The 20,425-nt window shown below is 47.0% G+C and overlaps 2 protein-coding genes across 2 annotated transcripts; one reads left to right on the top strand and one right to left on the bottom strand.

Moving 5' to 3' along the window:
• The first annotated feature begins 955 nt into the window (after nt 1-955).
• hif1al (hypoxia inducible factor 1 subunit alpha, like) lies at nt 956-11,614 on the top strand. The gene is made up of 15 exons (XM_028420582.1): nt 956-1,112; nt 5,149-5,339; nt 5,508-5,686; nt 6,543-6,627; nt 6,773-6,888; nt 6,971-7,155; nt 7,233-7,339; nt 7,422-7,569; nt 7,654-7,934; nt 8,205-8,383; nt 8,459-8,548; nt 8,649-8,800; nt 9,853-9,964; nt 10,047-10,170; nt 10,330-11,614. Exons 1-15 carry the CDS (start codon nt 1,078-1,080, stop codon nt 10,395-10,397), a joined length of 2,052 nt encoding a protein of 683 aa, XP_028276383.1. The 5' UTR covers nt 956-1,077; the 3' UTR covers nt 10,398-11,614.
• Nucleotides 11,615-13,774: 2,160 nt separating this feature from the next.
• LOC114445533 (sushi domain-containing protein 6) lies at nt 13,775-20,046 on the bottom strand. The gene is made up of 5 exons (XM_028420645.1): nt 19,876-20,046; nt 17,275-17,383; nt 16,450-16,653; nt 15,187-15,331; nt 13,775-15,106 (listed from the first exon to the last, which is right to left on the bottom strand). Exons 2-5 carry the CDS (start codon nt 17,372-17,374, stop codon nt 14,767-14,769), a joined length of 789 nt encoding a protein of 262 aa, XP_028276446.1. The 5' UTR covers nt 17,375-17,383; nt 19,876-20,046; the 3' UTR covers nt 13,775-14,766.
• Nucleotides 20,047-20,425: the final 379 nt, after the last annotated feature.

The raw sequence follows: 20,425 nt of genomic DNA, 5'->3' as shown, positions 1-20,425 counted from the left end.
CTTGAAGTTGACCCAGAATGTCCTCAGTGAGATGAACATTTTGAGAGTTGAATGGCTGAAATTGGTGAATGTATGCTGAAGATACACTGCACCAAAAAACATATGGAAGAATAAAAAAGAAGAAGAGAGATCTTTGTGTCTAATGATCAGAGGCTCTGCTTTGTGCCCGCAGCCTTCAGACTCACACAGAAAAACACACATCAGCCCAGATGTTTTATTTCACCGTGCACTTTATTCACGCCTGGTTCAGATTCAGGATCATTTGGTCCTGAAAACATCATTTAGAGCTTCAAGGCTCTTATTTTCTCATCATGCCTCTGATGACCGCCAGGGGACGGCACAGCTGCGCCACTGCTGTCTCTCTACAGACGAAAACAACACGTCTGTGTACGTGACGTAAGGAGTGGCTGCGTCAATCCGTTTGTGACGGAAGATTCAACAGAGGCGGTCAGCCACACCGGAAACTGGAAAATTTACAAAATAAAAGATGACCTATTTTTCTTGATCGTAGATGATTTTTCCACACAGATGACTTAAATATTTTTTCAATAAATTCCTTGATTCCTTTTAGCATATTTGGCTTGATATGAAACACATTTAAGTACTTTATGAAAAAACATATATAGAAAAGTAAAATGTGGGATTCTGGGTGCAAAAAAGTTCTAATTTGCCTTTTTACACATCTGAGTTTTTGAACCTCAAAAAGGAATTTAATAATAATTTATGATTTTATTACTTTGCAGCTTGTTAAACAAAACAAAATATTCAAAAGCAGCCGCGCTTATTTAAATAACTTTAAATATACAAGCAGAAAAACAGAAAAAACAACTCATAAAACTACAAAGAAAGTCTTAATAATATTACTAATTAATAATTTATCATTGAAGACTCCTGTGAGCAGAGAAATGTGTCTCGAACCGGAACAGCTGTACTTTTATTTTGAAGGGGGAGCGGAAGCAGCGCATGTCTGCGGCCACGCTTTGATGCAGCCGCCACGGGCTCGGTATTTACACGGACCCGTCGAGCTGAGGGAAAACGTTAAACGCGGATCGGAGCTGCGCGTCAGCCTGAAGCGACATGGACAAGAAAGACGGGAGCGCGGCGGTCAAACGGTGAGCCCCGTGGTTATCTGTGTGTGTGCTTAAACGTGGGGTTTATCGTGCGTGTGTGTGTTCACTGCAACTTTCCGCCGCGGCTCTCCGTGGGCCATCATTATTCAGACTGTGGAAAACAACAGCGGCGGTTCCACGCAGGCCGCCTCATCCCCCAGCTTTTATTTTGAAATGTCCCTTTCTCCTGCAGACGCACTGTTTACTGCTCTGCAGCGGAGTAAACACGGTGCGGGCCGCTTTCTGTGATTGTCATTGTTTAGCTGTGACTTGTGTTGTTGTTGTTGTTGTTGGGGCCTTTGTTCATGTGCTGCTTGGCTTCGTGGATTCAGACTGACCCACATTGGTTCCCGGGCTGGAGGGGGGGGGAGACATGCTGCTTCTAAGATGGCTGAAAGTAACAAAGACACACAGACATTTATTGACCATATAAGTCAGGACACGGCGTGTGTTGGTGTGTTGGATCCACTCTGTGAGGGATTTGGTCCTAAATCTTTTAGTAGGAAGAGCCAAAAAGGTGGATCTGGATTCAGGACTGCAGGCTGAGAGTAACCAGTTTTTAAAAAAATGAAAAATATTTGTCTTCAAAGTGAGATTGAGAGATTAGATTCTTTTAAAACTGATGCTCCAAGTGCCTCTTTTGTGCGTCTGTCACTTATTTTTGTATTTATTAACTTTTCCCTGGAGTGCAGGGCCACAAATGGCCCCAAACAGGCGGCCATTTGTGGCCCTGCACACACACACACCTACCTCAGCCTCAGGCCGAGGTAGGTGTGTGTGTGTGTGTGTCACTCAGCTGGATGAGCAGTGTGTGTTTTGGCCTTGGAGCCATTTTGAGTGCAGAGCTGTAAATATCAGGATACACACAGTGTGTGAGAATGCAGAATGCGACCCGAGGTGACCTCCACCCACCCCCGCCCTCTACCCCCCCGGACTGGTTTTATAACTCTAAACGGATGCTCAAGCTGGTTTCCATATTGAAAGACAACCATCATGACATCATTAGGATGCGATCTAAAGGATGACGGGCCCTCGAAGGTCACACCTAGAGTTACTTGTGTGAATACTTCCTGTTTATCTGCACTGCTTTGTTGCTTAGCAACCTGCAGCTGATGTTAAAATCGCAAAGTTTACTCCATTCTTGGATTGTGTATTGTAAAAAAAAAAAAAAAAGTTTTACTGTGGACGTCTGTGAGGGTTGACCTACATTTTGGTGCCCCAAGTGGCCACTAGAGGACCTGCAGTTTTCAGCATTAGTCTCAGCTGCTGCTTTGTGTTTTTGGGGCTGATACAGATTTATAGGAATGAAAACATGACACACAAGGTGCTGTCAGCTTCTCTTAAGATGACCTAGATTTGCACAGACATCAAAGACAGCCTAAAAAAGTTAAAAAACAATATCAACATATCAACATTCAGTGTTTACGACACAGACAGTTGGTGTTATCAGGCACTTCCTGCTCTGCAGACACAGAGCGTCCTCATGTCCCCTCTGACAGAGCAGAGAGAGGGGAGCTGTGCAGGACTCAGGTTCCAGACGGGCGACTTGTTTGTAATGGTGAAAAACAAACTTTTTGGAGTATTTTAGATTTTCAAATTAAAAGCCCTAAATAAGAAAACATGTCCATGTTGTCCTAAAAGTTGTGTCGGCAGTTAAACTAAAGGCCAGAGGGTGTGTGTGCGTGTGCGTGCTAAGACATGTCGCCAAAACAAAAAAAGAAGTTGTTTTGTCGAACAGGGCTGAGCTTCATTTGTTATTCAGACTTAGCAGGGATATCAGATGTCTGTCTGTGTGTCTGTTTGTGTGTGTCTCTGTGTGTGTGCGTGCAGCAGGGTCTTTGTTTGGCACTTCCTCATATTTTCTCGCGTGCTCCACACATCAACAGTTCCGTGTCTCTGATTTGACTTCGTCCGCCGCTCGTTCGCAGCGGAGGGAGAACATTGTGTTCTGAGGCCGACCTGCTGGTTACACTTTAACTCAGCCTTCACACACGTCTACTATACAGACTCTGTTTAAAGTTTGTGTGAGAAGGAGGTGTGTCTGACTGCACAGTAACCACACACACACACAGTCAGATTGAGCAATACTTACAGCTCTGCTCTCTGACCGAGGACACTGTGTTCTCTCAGGCTTCTGCTGTTGTGGGACTGTCAGTTGTATTATTAGCAGCAGCATTACTGTCTGTGTGTGTTATGACCGTGACCGTTGTAGTAATGTTGAGATAAACAGTCTGTTGTCTTGTTGCTGTTATCTATGTGCAGATTCTTGAACCCTTCCTGCTTCCATCTGAACTCCAGCCTGTTTTTTTTCTCTCACACATGTAGAGTCAGTGTGTAATCTGAATAATTTGTGTATAATCTGTATAATTTGTGTGTAATCTGTGTGTGTGATCAGCAGCTGCAGTGTAGGGACAGTTTTGTTTGTTTGTGCTTGGACTGCATTCCTCAGCAAAGTGGATGACGCAGGTTTGTGTTTAGGTTTTACTTACTCTGTGCCTCCATGCCAGCATACATCCAGGCATGTAACAGAGCCTCAGTCTCAGGCTGTCTCTTCTGCCTACGTGTCTCCTCTGTGTGTCCTCACATGTAAAACATCTGGCTGTGTGGGAATGCTGATATCCTGAGGGGATGTTTTTTTTCTGTCCTCAGCACACATGCAAAAAAAAATGCAAATGATAACAAGCTTATTTAAAAAATGTTTTTCCATCACAGCTGTACAAAGTGACATTCAGCTAAATGCTGCAGGAAAATAAAGGAGACCTGTTATCTGACGTCACACATTCAGAGAGAGAGAGAGAGAGAGAGATTAAATGTTCTCTGCTCTCACATTAGTTGAGGGGACTTGGAATTACTAACTGACAAACAGTCTGTGTGTTCTTTTGTGTGCAAGTCGTCTCGTGGACGAGCGTGCTCCAATATTTCCTCTCATCTGTGAAGGAACTCTGTGGAAACTTGTGCCGCCTCCTTGGAGATTTGCAGAGTTGCGTGCGGCTGCAGCTCTGAAAGACACGCAGCGATGTTCGTTAATCCACCTTTAGAGGGTGTGTCTGAGCCGCCGCGGGGCTGTCACGTACAGCCGCCTGAATACGAGGACACACCCCGAGGAAACTTATATGAAACATATAGAATTTATTCAGGAATTAAGAATTCAAGAAGACAAACACATTATTTTCTTATAATAAAGTTGTAAAATGACTAAAAAACATCAACAAAACAAACAAAAAGACAACTTCACAATGGATTTTGTGTAAAAAGGAAAATAAGATGTTTAATTTCCGCCTCATGTCTTTGAAGCTGCAGGTCAGGTGGTGTTTAATAATCTTATTGGTGGTTATTAGTTTGTCGCTGCAGCACTTTAATGTGTGTGTGGTTCATGTCAGGTCTGTGTGTGTTTATGAAAGAAATGAAACTGCTTTCGTCCTGTCAGCATGTTTTCCGATCCAGGCCAAAGGCTCAGGTCGGACAGAGGGAGGGATGGAGGGACGGGTGAGGGGTGAGGGAGGGAGGGAAGGTCTGGACGGCGTCCCAGCTGCTGAGATGAATAACATTCTGTTCCCGTCAGCTCGGGACTTTTCTCCTCTGTTTGTTATCAGGCTTGTTCCCACATTAGAGAAATATTCAGGAACGTGTGCAGAGCTGCGGTCGTGATGAGGAACGTCCTCACATCACAGAGCGTCACACAGATTGTTGCTGCTGTGACATAAATGTATTCATTGTGTTACATGTTTGAAGGTGTGTGTCCCCTGCATGCATGCAGTGACTGGAAGTGTGTCATATGACCTGTATTTTTTTCTTCTGGGCTCCTCGCTGGCGTTTTATTTGCTGTTCTTTTGTCCCACTGGACTTGAACTCCTCGTCTCCACCCCTCCTCCCCATGTTCCCACATTCCTGCTCTGCTGTAAACATCTTTTCTTTGCCTCCATCGCCCTCCTCCACTCTCACACCGCCATTTTTTTCTGATATTCTGCCTCCTCCTTTCATACTGCTGCTGACCTGATGATTCATCTTCCTCCTCTTCCTCCTCCTCCTCCTCCTTCAGGAACAGTTCGGAGCAGAGGAAGCTGCGTTCTCGCGATGCGGCCAGATGTAGGCGGAGCCAGGAGACTGAGGTGTTTTATGAGCTCGCCCACACCCTGCCACTCCCTCGCAGAGTCTCCGCCCACTTGGACAAAGCCGCCATCATGAGAGTGACTCTCAGCTACCTGCGGATGCACAGTCTCCTGCATCCTGGTAAGAACTGAGCCGCCATGTTGTTTTAGTTCACGGGCTTCTTGTCGGGTCCAGTTTAGTCTGAAGTATTATGTGTGTGTCAGTGTGTGTGTTATTCTGCTGGTGTAAGTGGGACCACGTTGTCGCCTTAGATGTGTGAGCAGACTTATGATTTATTTCTTTGAACAGGTGGAGATGAAGCAGAAGAACCCAAAGAGGAGAACGAGGAAGAGGAGGAGGAGAAGGATGAAGATCCCATGGATGCTTTCTATCCTCAGGCGCTGGCTGGCTTCATCATGGTGGTGACCGAGGAGGGAGACATGATCTTCCTGACAGAAAATGTCAACAAACACATCGGCATCACGCAGGTACAGCCGGGCCAGAGGCTGGTGACATCACGGCCTTATTTAGATTATTATCGATTAAGATTATTCTTTTTTTTTTGTTATTTTGGGCATTATTTAGAATTAGTAGTGGGTGGGCTGCAGGTTTTGTCTGTTATTTGTTGGCCTGACGGAGGATTAAATTACCGTATTTTCCAGACTATAAGTTGCACTTTTTTCCTCCTTTGGCTGAGTATGCGACTTATGCTCAGGTGCGACTTACCTATGAAAAAATATACAGTTAGCCTTGTGTCCCGACGTCCCATTACAGATATAATGGCAGCTGTTCTGTCCCTCTCCTGACGGTTCGCTTCCACCTCGTCCACACTTTGCATTCCGTGCACAGGTGACGCGCACGTTCCTATAGTCCGGAAAATACGGTAACCTGCCTCAAATGATTTCTGAATGGACATGGAGTTTTATTTTGCCTGGGTAAACCAGACACCCACGGTGCACAAGTGATTATTTGATTTCAGTTAAATTAAGTTATATATATCGGAGCTGTTACTGTAATAGGCTGCGTGTCAGATTCTGTGTAACCTGAGCAGGTCGCTCCGTCAGGCTATTCTGAGCTCTGTTTATCTCAGCTGTGTTACACTGAGTGAAATGTACTGTAAGGCCCGACAGCCCCGCCGTGCTCTGTGCACAGAATGGCTGAATAATGCTTTTTTTAATGTCTATGTCTGTATCTATGTGATTAAAAGTAAATGGACACCATGTGCAGTCTACCAGATCTGCAGCTGGTGACTGTTTGCATTATTATTTGATCGTGCATGATCATTAAGTCGATATATTCCGACTTTTTTTGAGCTCGGGTCTTCTTGTGTGTTGCCGTCTACAGCTGGAGCTGCTGGGGCAGAGTGTTTATGACTTTGTTCATCCGTGCGATGAGGAGGAGCTCAGAGATCTGCTGACTCCACGTCCAGGTCAGACACGCTCTTTATCAGCTCAAATCCGGTGTTAAATATGTCCAAACAGGACAGGAAACACACTGTGAGACAGATTTTTATCACACGTTAGAGCAAGATTAGCAGCATTTTATTATTAAAAGCTTTGTCACGTCGTTTTCAGGACTGAGTAAGAAATCTCAGGCAGAACAGCCGAGCGAGAGGAGCTTCTTCCTGAGGATGAAGAGCACGCTGACCAGCAGAGGGCGCACTGTCAACATCAAGTCTGCTTCCTGGAAGGTTTGTGAGGACGGGACTCATGAGCGCCCTCTAGCTGAACTGCGGCCAGTGAAGTTAATAAATTGGATCTTCTCGTCTCCAGGTCCTCCACTGCACAGGTCACATGCGCCCCTTTGGCGGCGCCTCCACATCACCTCCTGCAGCCAGAGTGATGACTCTGCTGTGCGAGCCCGTTCCCCACCCGTCCAGCGTGGAGTTCCCTCTGGACACCTCCACCTTCCTCACCCGGCACAGCATGGACCTGCGCTTCACGCACTGCGAGGGCCGGTAAGACACGGTCGGCCGTCTCACTGAGAACAGAGCGACACTTCTCCAACATCTGTCTGACATCTGTCCGTTTCCAGGGTGACAGAGTTGGTTGGATACAAACCGGAGGATTTGATTGGACGCTCAGCCTTCGAGTTTCATCACGCGCTCGACTCGGATCATGTCAACAAGAGCCTGCACACACGTGAGTTTGTACAAAAAAGAAACGCGCACATGAAATTTCTGCCTGTTCAAAACTTTATTTATAAAGTGTGGCTTCTCTGCAGTGCTGTCCAAAGGTCAGGTGAGCACCAGCCACTACCGCTTCCTGGCGAACTGCGGCGGCTTCGTGTGGGCGGAGACTCAAGCAACCGTCCTCTACAGCAGCAAGACGTCACAGCCTGAAGCTGTCGTCTGCCTCAACTTCATACTCAGGTACTTTAACAGGTGCCTGTGCACATTTCTGTTTTTATCGTACATCTTCCTCACCTCCTCCTCCTCCTCCTCCTCCTCCTGCAGTGCCGTGGAGCAACCAGACATCATTTTCTCCGTCGAGCAGACTCGCTGTGGCCGCCTGGTTAAAGCTGAACTCCCATCAGAGGCGGCCGCACCCGTGGATTGTGGGTCTTCTGACGGCAGTGACTCTGAAGCTGACAGCGAGCGCCTCGCCGTTTCCTCTGAGGCCAAAGAGTCGAGTCCCGACGGCTCCGCTGAGCTCTTCATGAAGCTGAAGGAGAAGCCGGAGGAGCTTCTGCAGCTGGCGCCTGAAGCCGGAGACGCCATCGTACCGCTGATGGGAGGTGAGACAGAAAGACCAGAGCAGTCTGATCAGTAATAAGTCATAAAACCAGTCTTAGTTCATCAGGGATGCCCTTTGTGCTGCTTTGAGCCTCCGTACCATAACATCTGGACACATAAACAACCAAACACATCCAGTAAATGGACTTCTTATTGTGCAAATTAATCTTGCACAATCATCTTTTATCAGAGTTAATAAATAATGACTGATATCTGGAGCTCTCTTCGCCCTTTTCCCCCAAACAAACATGTTTTTGTTTACTTTCTGTCAGGTTTAGTCGAGCTGTCGTTTGCCAGTCCATCCAGTCCAAACTCTGTGCCAGAGGATCCTCAGGATCTGTGCAGTCCTCAGCTGAGGCAGCTCCTGTCCCCCATCTTCAACCCCATCACTCCACCTTCATCCTCATCATCACCATCACCAACAGAAGTGTCCTCACCTGAGCCAGAGCCGGTAACTACACACCTGACATGCTCCCTTTAGAAACCCGTGAAGTGTTTCTGATGTCTTTGTTCTTCTGTGCGTCAGACCGAGAGCTTCGTGATGAACACCAGCGAGGTGGAGAAGTTCTTCGCCGTTTGTCCAGAAGACGATCTGAAGAAAGGAGACGCTCTGTTGGTAAGAGCAGAAAACACACCTGGAGTTTACGCTCCAAACAAATGAATCCGATCCTCTGTGGAGACATTCAGTCCTGCGTGTTTTCCTTGTCTCGTCTCAGATGGAGGACATGGATCTGGACATGCTGGCCCCTTACATCTCTATGGACGACGACTTCCAGCTGACCTTCCTCAGCAGTCTGCCCGAGGAGGCTGACAAACCTTCGCCTGATCCATCCGCCCTGCCGCCTGCGATGATCATGAGCAGGAAACGGTGAGACAAACATGGCGGCCTCCACCAGTAACATGTGTTATTACTAACTTTTCATATATAGTCGTAAGTAGTACTAAATGCAGATCTTCATTAGTTAGTGGGGCAGAGATGGCAAAAGGTTGTCTTGCAGGTGGCGCCAGAGAGCAGGCTGGTTTACTGCGACCCTGTCCACTTCCTGTTATGCACTGCAGTTCACCAAGCAGGCGCTTTTGAGCTAAAAATAATTATTTACACCGGCTTCTGGACAAAAAAGCTCACATTTTATTTTATTCTGGGCTGATAGAGTATTGATTATATATCAGAGCTGACAGAGTGGCTGCTGGGGGTGATCATATCTCTCCTACATGTCAAAAACATGATGGGAACTTTCACTGTTCTTGTTGTCATTTTACATTTTTTCTCAATAGCGCCCTCTGCTGTATAAAAGCTCAGTTCCTCTGCAGGTTAAATAAAGACATACTGAGCTGCCCTGTGTGTTTCATGAGCGTTCTGTGCAAGCGGCAACCTTCGGGGCTCAAAGTGGAAGCCCATGCGGAAGTGTCAAAACTTGTAATTCACGCTGCAACAGCTGGGGGTTGGCTCCAAAAGCGAGTCATTTCCCATAGACTCCCATGTTAAAATGGCCGACTTCACAGCAGAAAAGAACATGTTTACGGCCTGGTACAAAAAATCGCTGTGGTCTCAGATGATAGGTTCTCTTCTAGTGTCAGTTGTACGGGGGGTGAATTTTTTTACAACTCACTCGTTTCAATTGTATTCGGACTTAAAATTACGCCTAATTATGGGCGTTGCCGCTTGAGTGACAGACAGTTGACGTATCACAGCGTGAGTTTCCTGCTTCCACGATCGCCCGCCCCCCTAAACCCCGCTCGTGCCCCCCCCCTTTGTCCATATTCGGAGTTTTAGTTGACGTGACGCTGCCAACATGGCGGCGGTCATCACGTCCCGGAACCTCCCACTGAGACTCAAAACCGCTCTTCAGAAACAAACGGGTGACATCACGGAGGCTCTGTCCATAGTTTTTACTGTCAATGGTTCTGTGTCATCTTCAGGACTCACAACCTGGATGAAGAGCTGTCGTCCCAGCTGATGGTTCAAGACAAGAGACAGAAACAGGATCCTTCCTCCATTGAAGAGGAACTTCTTCTGAGCCACAGATTACTGGTGAGTGAAGGAAAGAGCGGAAGGAAGGACTTTACAGACTGGTGTGTTAGCTTCTCTTCCTCTGACCTGTCTGTGTGTTCAGGGCTGTCTGGAGGAATCTGACCAATCAGATCTGGTCCTGGGACCGACCCCGACGGGGCGCAGTCAGCTGCTGACAGACAGAGACCCTGTTTTAGGAGGCATGCAGGGACTGTGTGACACCGCGGGTAAGTCACACACACAGAGGGTTATGTCACACGCTGTTCAGTTTTTGGCGGCTCCCTCTAGTGGCCATATTGAGAACTAACAGCAGCAGCTGTTTGACAGCCTGACAGAATCATTAGTCCACGTTCTGACTGGACTCTCTCTCTCTCTCTTCCTCTCAGCTCTGATGAGGGACATATTCATGCCTCGCCCACCTGACCTGTCGCCGCCTCTCTCACCTTTGACCTGAGGGGACTTTCTGCCAACCAAGCCGACGCCGCATCTGTCGAACCTGAGCGCACACACAACAAAAAAAAGAAAAAGAGAAAACGCCACGACTACGTACGCACACGACTTTAGACCCCACACACGCTGCAGAGTCGGAGCCGACCTCGTCGCTTGTTGTAGCTGAACCAGGACACTCTGTTTCCTCACCCCTCCCTGCCTCCCTGCCTCCCTCCCTGCCTCCCTCCCTCTCACTGTGACTTAGGAGCTGCTGCTCAGACTCTTGTGGAAACAGCAGGTGGTGCTAATTTTCTTTCATGCAATCAGCTAACTCTCCTCAAAAGTGTTAAGCAGTGAGACAAATGTATTTCTCTGTGCAGCTAAATTGATCTCTCTCAAACTTCCTGTTTCTGTCCTTTAAACTCACGCAGCATTAAGTATGAAGAGTCTGTGTCGAAAAGGAACTCACTGCCAAAAACCCTGCGATATCAGTGGCATCCTGCATTTCAGTGGCATATTTCTACATCTTTTTATAAACATGAGATTTTTTTTAAATGATGCTTTTACTTTTATTACTGTGTTCTATTCACATCCAGAGTCACAGATGTTTGTGTGTTTGTTTGTTTGTTTTCCTCTTCCTGAGCTGCCAGGCGGGAGCGGGGTTCTTCTTGTTCAACACTCCCTTATAAGCTAATGAGAGGTGATCACAGATCAGTGTTTTCACCTCAGTCCTGTCCAATACGATCATTTAAAAGGTTCTAAAAATGAAACTGAACCACAGACTCACCTGGAGCGTGATGACGTCGGCGACGTGTCATCGTCTGCAGGGTGTTTTTAAACTTTGCATGGTGATTGCTGTGCAGTGATTGATTACTGATACAAGTCCCATTTTAATGAATTTCATGTTCCATAGGGGGCGCTCTTGAGACAGTCCAGAATGAAAGGGGCCCCAAATTAGAAAGAATTAAAACGATAGATGTAGTTTTAGATTTAGAATGCTTTTAAAAAATAATCGATACTTCTTTTGTCTAAAGCACATCGTGTGTAGATGCATTCAGACTGTCTCGTTGGCGCCCTCTAGGTGAACTGCAGCCAGAATTGGAGCTAAAAATTGTGATGGTTAAACTATAGAAAGGGTGGCGTCTAATTTCTGATCTATTTTACGTATTGATTACCTGAAGCCATGTATCCTGAGTATCGTCTGTGCTGGTTAGAAATGTGATTAAACACTATAGTGCTTTATTTTCTGTTTTCCTGTAATGAATGTTACCTCGTTAATGAGCTGAAAGTAGCTTCATATTCTTCAGTTAGTGTTTGATGAAATGTTCTTATATTAATGTGGATTTTTTTGTTTTTTTTTTGTTAATCCTCAGACTAGCAGCTCTGTTTGTGAAAGGTGCCGTTTCATGTAGTTGCAGAGCTCTCTGTGCCTTTTATCGTCCACTGAAAACCACGAGAGGAAGATGTGTCTTTCAGATCGGTTATAAAAAAAGAGGATTAATTACGTCATGTTTTATTTTTACCGTTTAATCATGTATGCATTCTTAAAGATAAATAAAGCTGTGGAAGCAGACGCTGCCGTGAGGATGAAGCTCTTCTTTCTGTGTCGGTGTGCATGGAGGCTTTAATGGTTCAATCAGAAAAAAGAAAAGTGCTGAAAGTCTCACTGATGTTCGTGGTCCAGCTTAATGCATTTTTGAGTAAAGGCATCAAATGCATGTGATGAAACTGGATCTCATGAGGACGACAACCGGAAAGACGGACCCAGAGACAAGACGAGGAGGAGAGTGGATGTTAGAGCTGATCCAGACCTTAGAGCAGATGGTGTCCACATTGTGAAGCACGGAGGTGGAGGTATAATGGTGCAGTGGTGCATTGCTGGTGAGGTTTATCCAGATTTCCGGGCTCATTCTGCAGCACCTTCACAGCTTTGAGTGTTTGTTTCTCAACAGTGACACAATGACCACAAACACAAGAAGTGAGAGCGATGGAGCACTGCGTCACATGACCTGACCTCCACCTGACCTGACCCTCCACCTGAGAACTCCAGGTGACGACCTCATGGAGCTAAGTGTCCAAAGACAGAGGTGATTACACATTCTGAAATGTCATCTATATTTAAATTCATATTCTTAACAAAAATGTGATTAAAGGGACAGTCCACTTTAAATATGGCTGCTGTCTCTGCGGCCTGCACCTTTATGTGTGTGGGTTCTTTCAGAGTGAGGACAGCAGGTGGCGCTCGGACTCTGCTCTGAGCAGGCGGGCACTTCTTTAAATGCTCCTGTACAGTTCCTCTGTGAACACTTCCTGCGTGGAGTCATTTAAAGATGAATGCACAGCCTGATTGTTCTGAGTCATTTCCTGAAGAGTTGTGTGTTGGGTGAGTCGGGCGCTGAGGGGCGAGCAGCTCCTGGGTGTGTTTGTGGTCGAGAAGTAAAAAGCAGAAGGGACGCTCCTGTTTACAGTAAGCAGTCATATGAATGGATGGATCAGTGTGTGTGTGTGGGTGGAGTTAATTGCTTCATCTAAACTCTGCTTTGAAGTTCTTGTTTGTCCCTGGGTGGAGAAACTGTGTGTTTTTTTATCAGGGCGTCACATGCTGGAAGCTTCCTCTGAACACTGAGTGACCTCCAGAGACCTGAACTACAAGTGTTACTAGAAATAATGAAACACGGCTGTGAGGATTTCCCATTTCAGCCTGTCCTCCACACAGTGTGTGTGTGTGTGTGTGTGTGTGTGTTACATCAGAGTCAGTCTGTGCAAACCTGGAGAATCAGCAGTTACACACACACAGAGTTTTCTGATTTCTGCTCATTTGTTCTTTTTCACTTCCTGCCTCCAGTGTTGACACAAACATGAACACTATACATGAATCTTTAATCACCAGCCAGCAGATCGTTACAGTTTTCTAACCTGCTGGAAACAACAAGCCTCTCTCGGGCTTGTTCCTCTGACTCTGGTGATTCTTGAGTTATTTTAAAGAACTTACTTGACTCGGGAGTCGAGGTGAGAGCTCACACTCTGTCTTTGTTTTTGTGGCCTAAACATAATTAATGAAGTGGTTTTCATCCAGTCGATTATTTGATCAATGCAGGGTCTATATTCACCTGGCGTGAGTGAGATGTATGGTGGGATACAGCCCTGTGTAACGGCCTTTTGATACAGTTATTGATTGAAACAGGGAGCCGATGATCAGCTGCAGGGTGATGATGGTCACCAGGAAGAGTCGACTGCAGTCACACAGGACCCACATGTAGGTGGACTAGAGGCGGAGAGGGTCCTCCAATAACTGCAATAACTGTTTCCTTATATAGTCGATAAATAAAAATTTTAAAACCCAACAAAATGTAAAATTCAGGTGCAGAGACGTTTTGTTTGGACCCAGACAAGACCAGCGTATCAATACTTCAACATTTATTCATCATAGAACTCTGTGCAATAATACAAATCATCATTCTGTAAATATTACAATCCATAGAATAGTTTAAAGGTCACAAAATAAAACATGAAATACATTCAAGGTCCGTGAAAGGCGTCAGGAGAGGAACCCAGCAGGTGAAGCGAGGACACAAACACAATCCGTTCCCCAAATCAATAATCAATACATTCATGTTAATCATCAGTTTCAGGTTACAGCAGAGGGAAGTGGCCAAGGATTGTTTATTTATTTATTTATTTATTTTATTTTTGGAGGTATAAATAAAATGTTTCCCTGGATAAAAGTAAAAGTCTGAATTTAATCGACTAAATTAAAAAAAAAGAAAAAAAAAGCTGATTCAAATCAATTATTAAATATTATTAAATATTTTTACGTCACTCAAACACTGAATGAACGCGCTGAGAAACACGTTCTCTAAAAGTCTGCTGTACACAAACGTTCACAGGCGGCACTGCTCACGCTCAGGAACAGAAACGCCGTGCAAAAAGACACAAATGGTATGTAGAGTCAGTTGCCATGGAAACACACAGGTTTCTGTATCAGCGCGCCGCTGACTTCACAAACGAAGCCTCGACTGGCCCCGTCACTGACGGGAGGGATAGACGACGTCTCCAGAACGACACTGAAAACACACACAGGCACACACACACACACAGGCACACACACACACACAGGCACGTTTCCATCACTGCTGTCCTCAGTGATTCATACATACCATCAACCTCTCATCCATAAATGTGCTCATCAGTCACCTCTTTGCGTGACCTGACGATTGGCCAATCAGAGCTTATCGTCTAAAATAGCATGTGATAGGTCCTGATGCTGGTGAGCTGCAGCCAACCAGAAAAAAAGTGCCGGCAGTACAGGCGTCTGCTGTCAGTCCCTGCTTCTCACCTAAACAAATGCACAACGTGTGCAGTTTCAGTCACATGTCCACCCCTCAGCCTGTCAATCAAGTGTCCTTGTCGGATGAAAGAGCGTCACGCAGCTGCCGCACGTCCCCGTCGCCCATCCTGTCTCTAGGATATGACGACTGAACCTCTTCGTATGGCGGTGGCGGGTTGTCGGGGCTCTGGCCGGACAGCAGGGGGTGCTGGCTGCCATCCATTTGGTTGTTTGGGGATGAAAGGTGACAGCCGGGGGCCTCCTGAGCCAACAGGAGCTGAGTGGGTCCCGGTGCCGAGCAGGCGGGGATGCGCTGACCCCAGCTGCCGTACACCGCCTCCTCGTAGGAGGGGAGGGACACAGGAAGTCCGTCCACCATCAGGTCCAGCTGGTCGGAGGAGCGGCGGCTGCAGAGAGAGAGTTGATTTAATAAAATATAAACCTCAGTCTTCTTTGCTCCTGAATATAAACTCTCACTTCCTCTTACCTTTGTGATTGACAGGGGTAGAGGCGGGACTTGACGACCAGGCATGCGGTGGTGGTGAGCAGGAAGATGGACACACCCACCGCCATCGTGGCCATGCTGGGCATGGAGTCGTTCATGTGGTCGTTAGACTTCACGTTGGGACTGTCTGAGGAGGAGAACAACAAAGTGTTAATAATAAAGTACAGAACGCCTGCAGGTTGCTGATGTTCATGTCACGTGACTGCCGGTCACAGGTGAGTGGGTCATGGCTTCCTTGAGTTTTTGTTAGTGTTTTTGAACTTTTCCAGATATGAAACGTAGATTTGTTCAGACGTGGTGTCACTCTGAGGGCATCGAGCTGTGGGAACGTGACTCCTCTGAAACTTTTTAATCAAACACAGGATCAGCTCGGAGGTTTGTGTCGCAGCCGCTGCTCAGGGTTTGTTGGTGCCGTGACGCTGCAGCAGCAGCTTTCCATGACAACGTTGGCACAGAGGAAGCGTCTGATGGGTTTTAATGGTGGCTTCACCAGCTTCCTCTTTCTGCACTCTGACTTCCTGTCGCTGCGGCTTTGACTGAATGAAGACGCACGCAGTCGGAACTGGTCTGGGGAAAGTAACGCTTCTGCTTCCCCTGCAGACCTGAGCTGTAAGTAGGTCAGAAGATGAATGTGATAAAGCTCTGATGACGACTCTCGTGCAGGTCTACAGATAGCAAACATGCTAACACGCTTTCAGTGAATGAGTGATCAGCCTTTAGGGGGTCACACATGCGTCACTGGTGGATTATAAACTGATGTCATCGCTGAGGAACGCCGCCATGTTGCTGGGAAACATCAACATCTGCTCCGCATTAACCAAAGGAATCTAACAGACTGAACCCTCTGCACCCGACACACTGAGGCATTTCGTGTTGTGGTCAATGCAACTAGACCTGCTGATCGATTGATTGTCCATGAACTATTGATCAGATGATCTCCCAGTCTGCTGGGGAAGAACATCTGATCACAGCTGGACAGAAAGGCCAACACACACAGACACACACACACACACACACACACACACGGAGGCTGGGTGTCCACATACTTTTGGCCGTCATGTGGCGTATTTTGAGGTGTTTTTGGTTTCAGTGTAACACAACACGTCTCACACTTGTCCGGGCAGTTTTCCCTCACAGCCGCTCTGAGTTTGTGGAGCAGTCTGTCAGTGTGTGGAGCTGAGAAACGTATTTGATGGAAATAAGCTGCCAGTGTTCTGTTAAACCCGTTACAGTGAAGGTTCTTACCTCTGACAGGGATGCACACGGGTATGGGAGGCTGCCACCGGCCGTGCCGACACCTGGACACGGGGATCTTGTTGCTGATGTGGTACCCGGGCTCACAGAAGAAACGGATGGAAGTCCTTTGAGGGAAACCACGGCACGGGGACGGGTCACAGCGGAAGCCTCCATGCTCCGGCACCAGAGGGTGCGTGCAGTTACCCAGTCTGCCTGCAGAAAACAACACAAAGAGGTTTTTATCATTATTGTTTTTGGCATTTCAGAGCTTCAGAACTGTCCACGTTTCCTGCCGTGGTGATAACCGATAGATCCTAAAGTGCTGCTGCACAGCTGTCCCCCTGATGGTCCTCTGGGAAGAGACACAGAAACAAGCTGCAGTTCCTGTTGTGGCTCAGTCCTCTGTAAGTGTGAAACCAGCGGGGTCAGCAGGGTGGTGTTGTTACCGCAAACAAATGCTAAGAGAAAAGGGCTCCACAGTGGGTCAGGAGGATCTGAATGAAAGCTGCAAGCTTCCACAGCGGGCAGGGTCACCCGAGCTGACACCAGCTTCCTCTGTTTCTACAACTTCCACCTCCAACCTAAAATAAAATCACTGGAGTGAAGCGAAACAAGTCTGAGGCCTTCACAGGTTTTTACTCATCATAAACAAGTTGGAGACCTTCAAAATAAAACTCAAAGGTCGTTCAGAGTTTCACAATCAGTCACAACCAAAACTGTGTTTAAACATTCATACATCTCTCATTTGAAGCATCATTCTGAGAGTCTGTGGTGAGTCTCTGACAATAAAACACCTGCAGGAGGAGCGAGTGGTGGAGAGGTCAGAGGTCGTACCTGCAGCGAGCAGCGGCGAGCAGGCCAGGAGGAGGAGGTGGAGTCCACAGACCACACTGCTGCGTCCACACGGCCATGGAGAGAGGACTGACGCAGACATCAAACCTTCCTGAGGACACAACACAAACAAACACACACACAGGGGTCAGAAGGGAACACAAACACAGCCGAGGTCGTCTTCAGAGGGCAGAACCGGCCTGAAGTCACACCGCCATCACAGCTGTGGCTGAACAGGGGGTTTTATCATCAGTGGAGCAGCAGCTGTGCTGTTCGTCCACACCTGGCAGCTGCTGAGTGCTCTGTGGGCCACAGATCAAACCCTCAGGCTGCAGGTTCTGACGCTGACGGGCTTTTTAGCTGCTGTTGTTTTCTGACTGTCCCACAGAGAGAGAAACAGCTAGTATCACATGTTTTTGTGAGTAAACAACACAAAAAACACAAACAGCAAAAAAAAGACTAGATTAGATTTGTCGATATCTTTAAGAATGAAGAATGATTAAACAACTTCAGTCACACTTTGTAACCCAGACACCCTCACACACGTTGGTCTTTGTGGTTTTCATCAGATGGTTTTACCAGAACTTTTCATTCTTGCCAAACCTGACGACACAAGATGCTAACGACGCTAACACACAACCTCATCCCAAAATGTAGAAATGTGAAGATGTTTACAGCCACAACAACAGACACAAACAGGTCATGTGATCACAAATAATCACTTGACAGTATAATAATTCCTGTCTAGCGTCATCTTCCTGTCCAAACTTTCACAATAAAAGTCAGATAATTAGGGCAGCCTGACTTCAACCATTCAGTTGATCCATAGTGAAACTGTCACCTCGCTGTGAGCGGCGGCCATAGTGACCAACACAACACCTGAGAGTGCAGAGACAAACTGAAAGAGAAACCACAACAAAGCCAGCTCCTTCTCCGAATGACTGCTCGTCTCAGCGGTGCCACAGTGCCAGCCTAAATGCTGCTGCGGGTGAAAATGTGTGTGTGTGTAGGTGTGCTTTGCTGCTTTTATTGTGTGTTTCTCATGCAGAGATGCCAGTCATTTCAGGAGCAGTGGGGGGCCCCCTCCCCCTCACCCCAGCATGGCAGTCATGCACAGATGGGCACAGACACACACACAATTACAGAGGTTTAACACACACACACACACACACAGAGCTCCATCGTCTGTGACCACAGTGTGTGGGAGGTCTGCGTCTTAGTCAGCACGGCCCTCTGTGATATTACTTCTGCTGTCATGTTCCGAGTTAGACGCCAGGAATGTTGTGAGTTTTGTTGTGTGACACCTGTTCAATCAGGCCTGACAAAGTTGTGTTAAAAGATGCGACACGTCAACGCAACCGGAGTAATAAGTCGACTGTGGATAAATGTGAGGACTCAACATGGCAGACAGGCGACCTCAGGGACTAGAGAGGAGCGAAGCTTTGAAGTAGCGTTTTCCTGTTCTTGGAATGATTCCACACAGGAAGTGATGTGTTCTCATGTTTCCAGACACAACAGTGATTTGTTGGTGCAAACAGAGGAACCACCCAGAGGAAAATCCCAGGAGCAGGAAGCACCCGCATGTCCTGATCAGTGAGGAAGAGGAGGAGGAGGAGGAGGAGGAGGAGGAGTCACTGCGTAGCTGTGCGTCTGAACTACTGACCAGTGTGTAACCTGCAGGCCGCAACTTATCTGCTACACACACACACACAATTACCTCAACTTCAACCACAGATTAAAAAAAAAAAAAAAAAAAAAATGCAGCCATGACACCTGCACCATCATCATCATCATCATCCCTATCACCATCACCCTGAGCCGCTCTTTTAGTTTTGTCAGTAAAGGTTTTAAGATTGTCAGAAAAAGAGGAAATAAGCTCATAGATTTTACACACACACACACACACACACACACACACACACACAGAATTGAGGAAGCAACAAACCTTTAACACACCCCTCTGTACACAATGCGCACACACACACACAGTAGAAAAGCTGATGCTGCATTACTGAACAGGGATGCACAGCAATGGAGGGGCTTCTGTCCAGATGCAAACACGGTAAACAAGAGTCAGCTGGAAGTTTATACTCATTTTCCACCGCACTCATGTTTCATCTGAGAGGTCAAAGAACTGAGCTAATTTATGTTTTTATTCCTCAATAACTCATTCCAAAATTCATTACTGCATCTTTAAACTGATCATTTAGTTTGAATATGAGCTGCTTTTGCTTAAAAATTAGATAAATGATCAATAAAAACGGATCCTGCTCATAATTCTGAGCAGGAAGTGAGAGCCTGACTCCTTCATCATGAAGCTCCTCAGACTGCTGCTGGGGACGGGCTGCATATAGAAACAGAGTTTATTATGTAAAAAGCTGCTTTTGTTCCTCAGCAGCATCAGCATGTCAGGAGAAGCTTCATGATGCGTTCACGGTCCCACATTTGAATCATTTAAAGGCGCAGACTTTCCCTTTGCAATCTGGTCTAACAGGTGAGCTGTGGGTGGACGCTGAAGGTCGCAAACCAAAGCGCAGCACACCTGCCTGGATCAGGTGACAGTCAGACACCATGCTCTGTTTGAATGGACAGAAAATGTCTCACCTGAGAGCTGAAGACGAGGCGGCAGCAGCAGCGGGAGCTCCTGGACTAACGCGGCGGCGCAGCAGCGGAGGGATCCGGGGTGTGTGTGTGTGTGTTTATCGGAGGCTGGATCGGAGCTCCGCGGTCAGCTGACGATCGCTGCTCCTGCTCGGCAACAAGTGGAACCTTTTCGGTTTTTTCTTCCCACTGACTCATCGATCAGCTGTGCCCGACAGCGACACCTAGGCCTCCTATTGGCTGCTGGCGCTGCCTAACACCGCCCACCTGCGCGGCGCCGTCACGTTCTGGAAACACCCCCCCCCCCCCCTTTTCATGCCACACAAACATACACCTAACTACTTCCGCACACACACACACTCTCTCTCTCTCTCACACACACACACACACACACACACACACACACACTCTCTCTCTCTCACACACACACTCTCTCTCTCTCTCTCACACACACACACACACACACACACACTCTCTCTCTCTCACACACACACTCTCTCTCTCTCTCACACACACACACAGGTATTTAGGAAATGAAAACTGTTGACAGTTT

This window comes from Parambassis ranga, chromosome 13 (genome assembly GCF_900634625.1).
Source record: "Parambassis ranga chromosome 13, fParRan2.1, whole genome shotgun sequence".
In the NCBI taxonomy this organism is placed as follows: Eukaryota; Metazoa; Chordata; class Actinopteri; family Ambassidae; genus Parambassis; species Parambassis ranga.
Note: the sequence above shows the minus strand (reverse complement) of the source record. Positions and strands in the feature narration are given on the sequence as shown.

What these genes read in the sequence shown, in the direction of transcription:
- hif1al (XM_028420582.1), top strand. Translation starts at nt 1,078, where the DNA reads ATGGACAAGAAAGACGGGAGCGCGGCGGTCAAACG. An exon ending in GGGAGCGCGGCGGTCAAACG is followed by an intron (nt 1,113 to 5,148) that starts GTGAGCCCCGTG and finishes CTCCTCCTTCAG; the next exon opens with GAACAGTTCGGAGCAGAGGA. An exon ending in GGGACTGTGTGACACCGCGG is followed by an intron (nt 10,171 to 10,329) that starts GTAAGTCACACA and finishes TCTTCCTCTCAG; the next exon opens with CTCTGATGAGGGACATATTC.
- LOC114445533 (XM_028420645.1), bottom strand. Translation starts at nt 17,374, where the DNA reads ATGTCTGCGTCAGTCCTCTCTCCATGGCCGTGTGGACGCAGCAGTGTG. An exon ending in CGTGTGCATCCCTGTCAGAG is followed by an intron (nt 15,332 to 16,449) that starts GTAAGAACCTTC and finishes TCTCCTCCTCAG; the next exon opens with ACAGTCCCAACGTGAAGTCT. An exon ending in TACCCCTGTCAATCACAAAG is followed by an intron (nt 15,107 to 15,186) that starts GTAAGAGGAAGT and finishes CTCTCTCTGCAG; the next exon opens with CCGCCGCTCCTCCGACCAGC.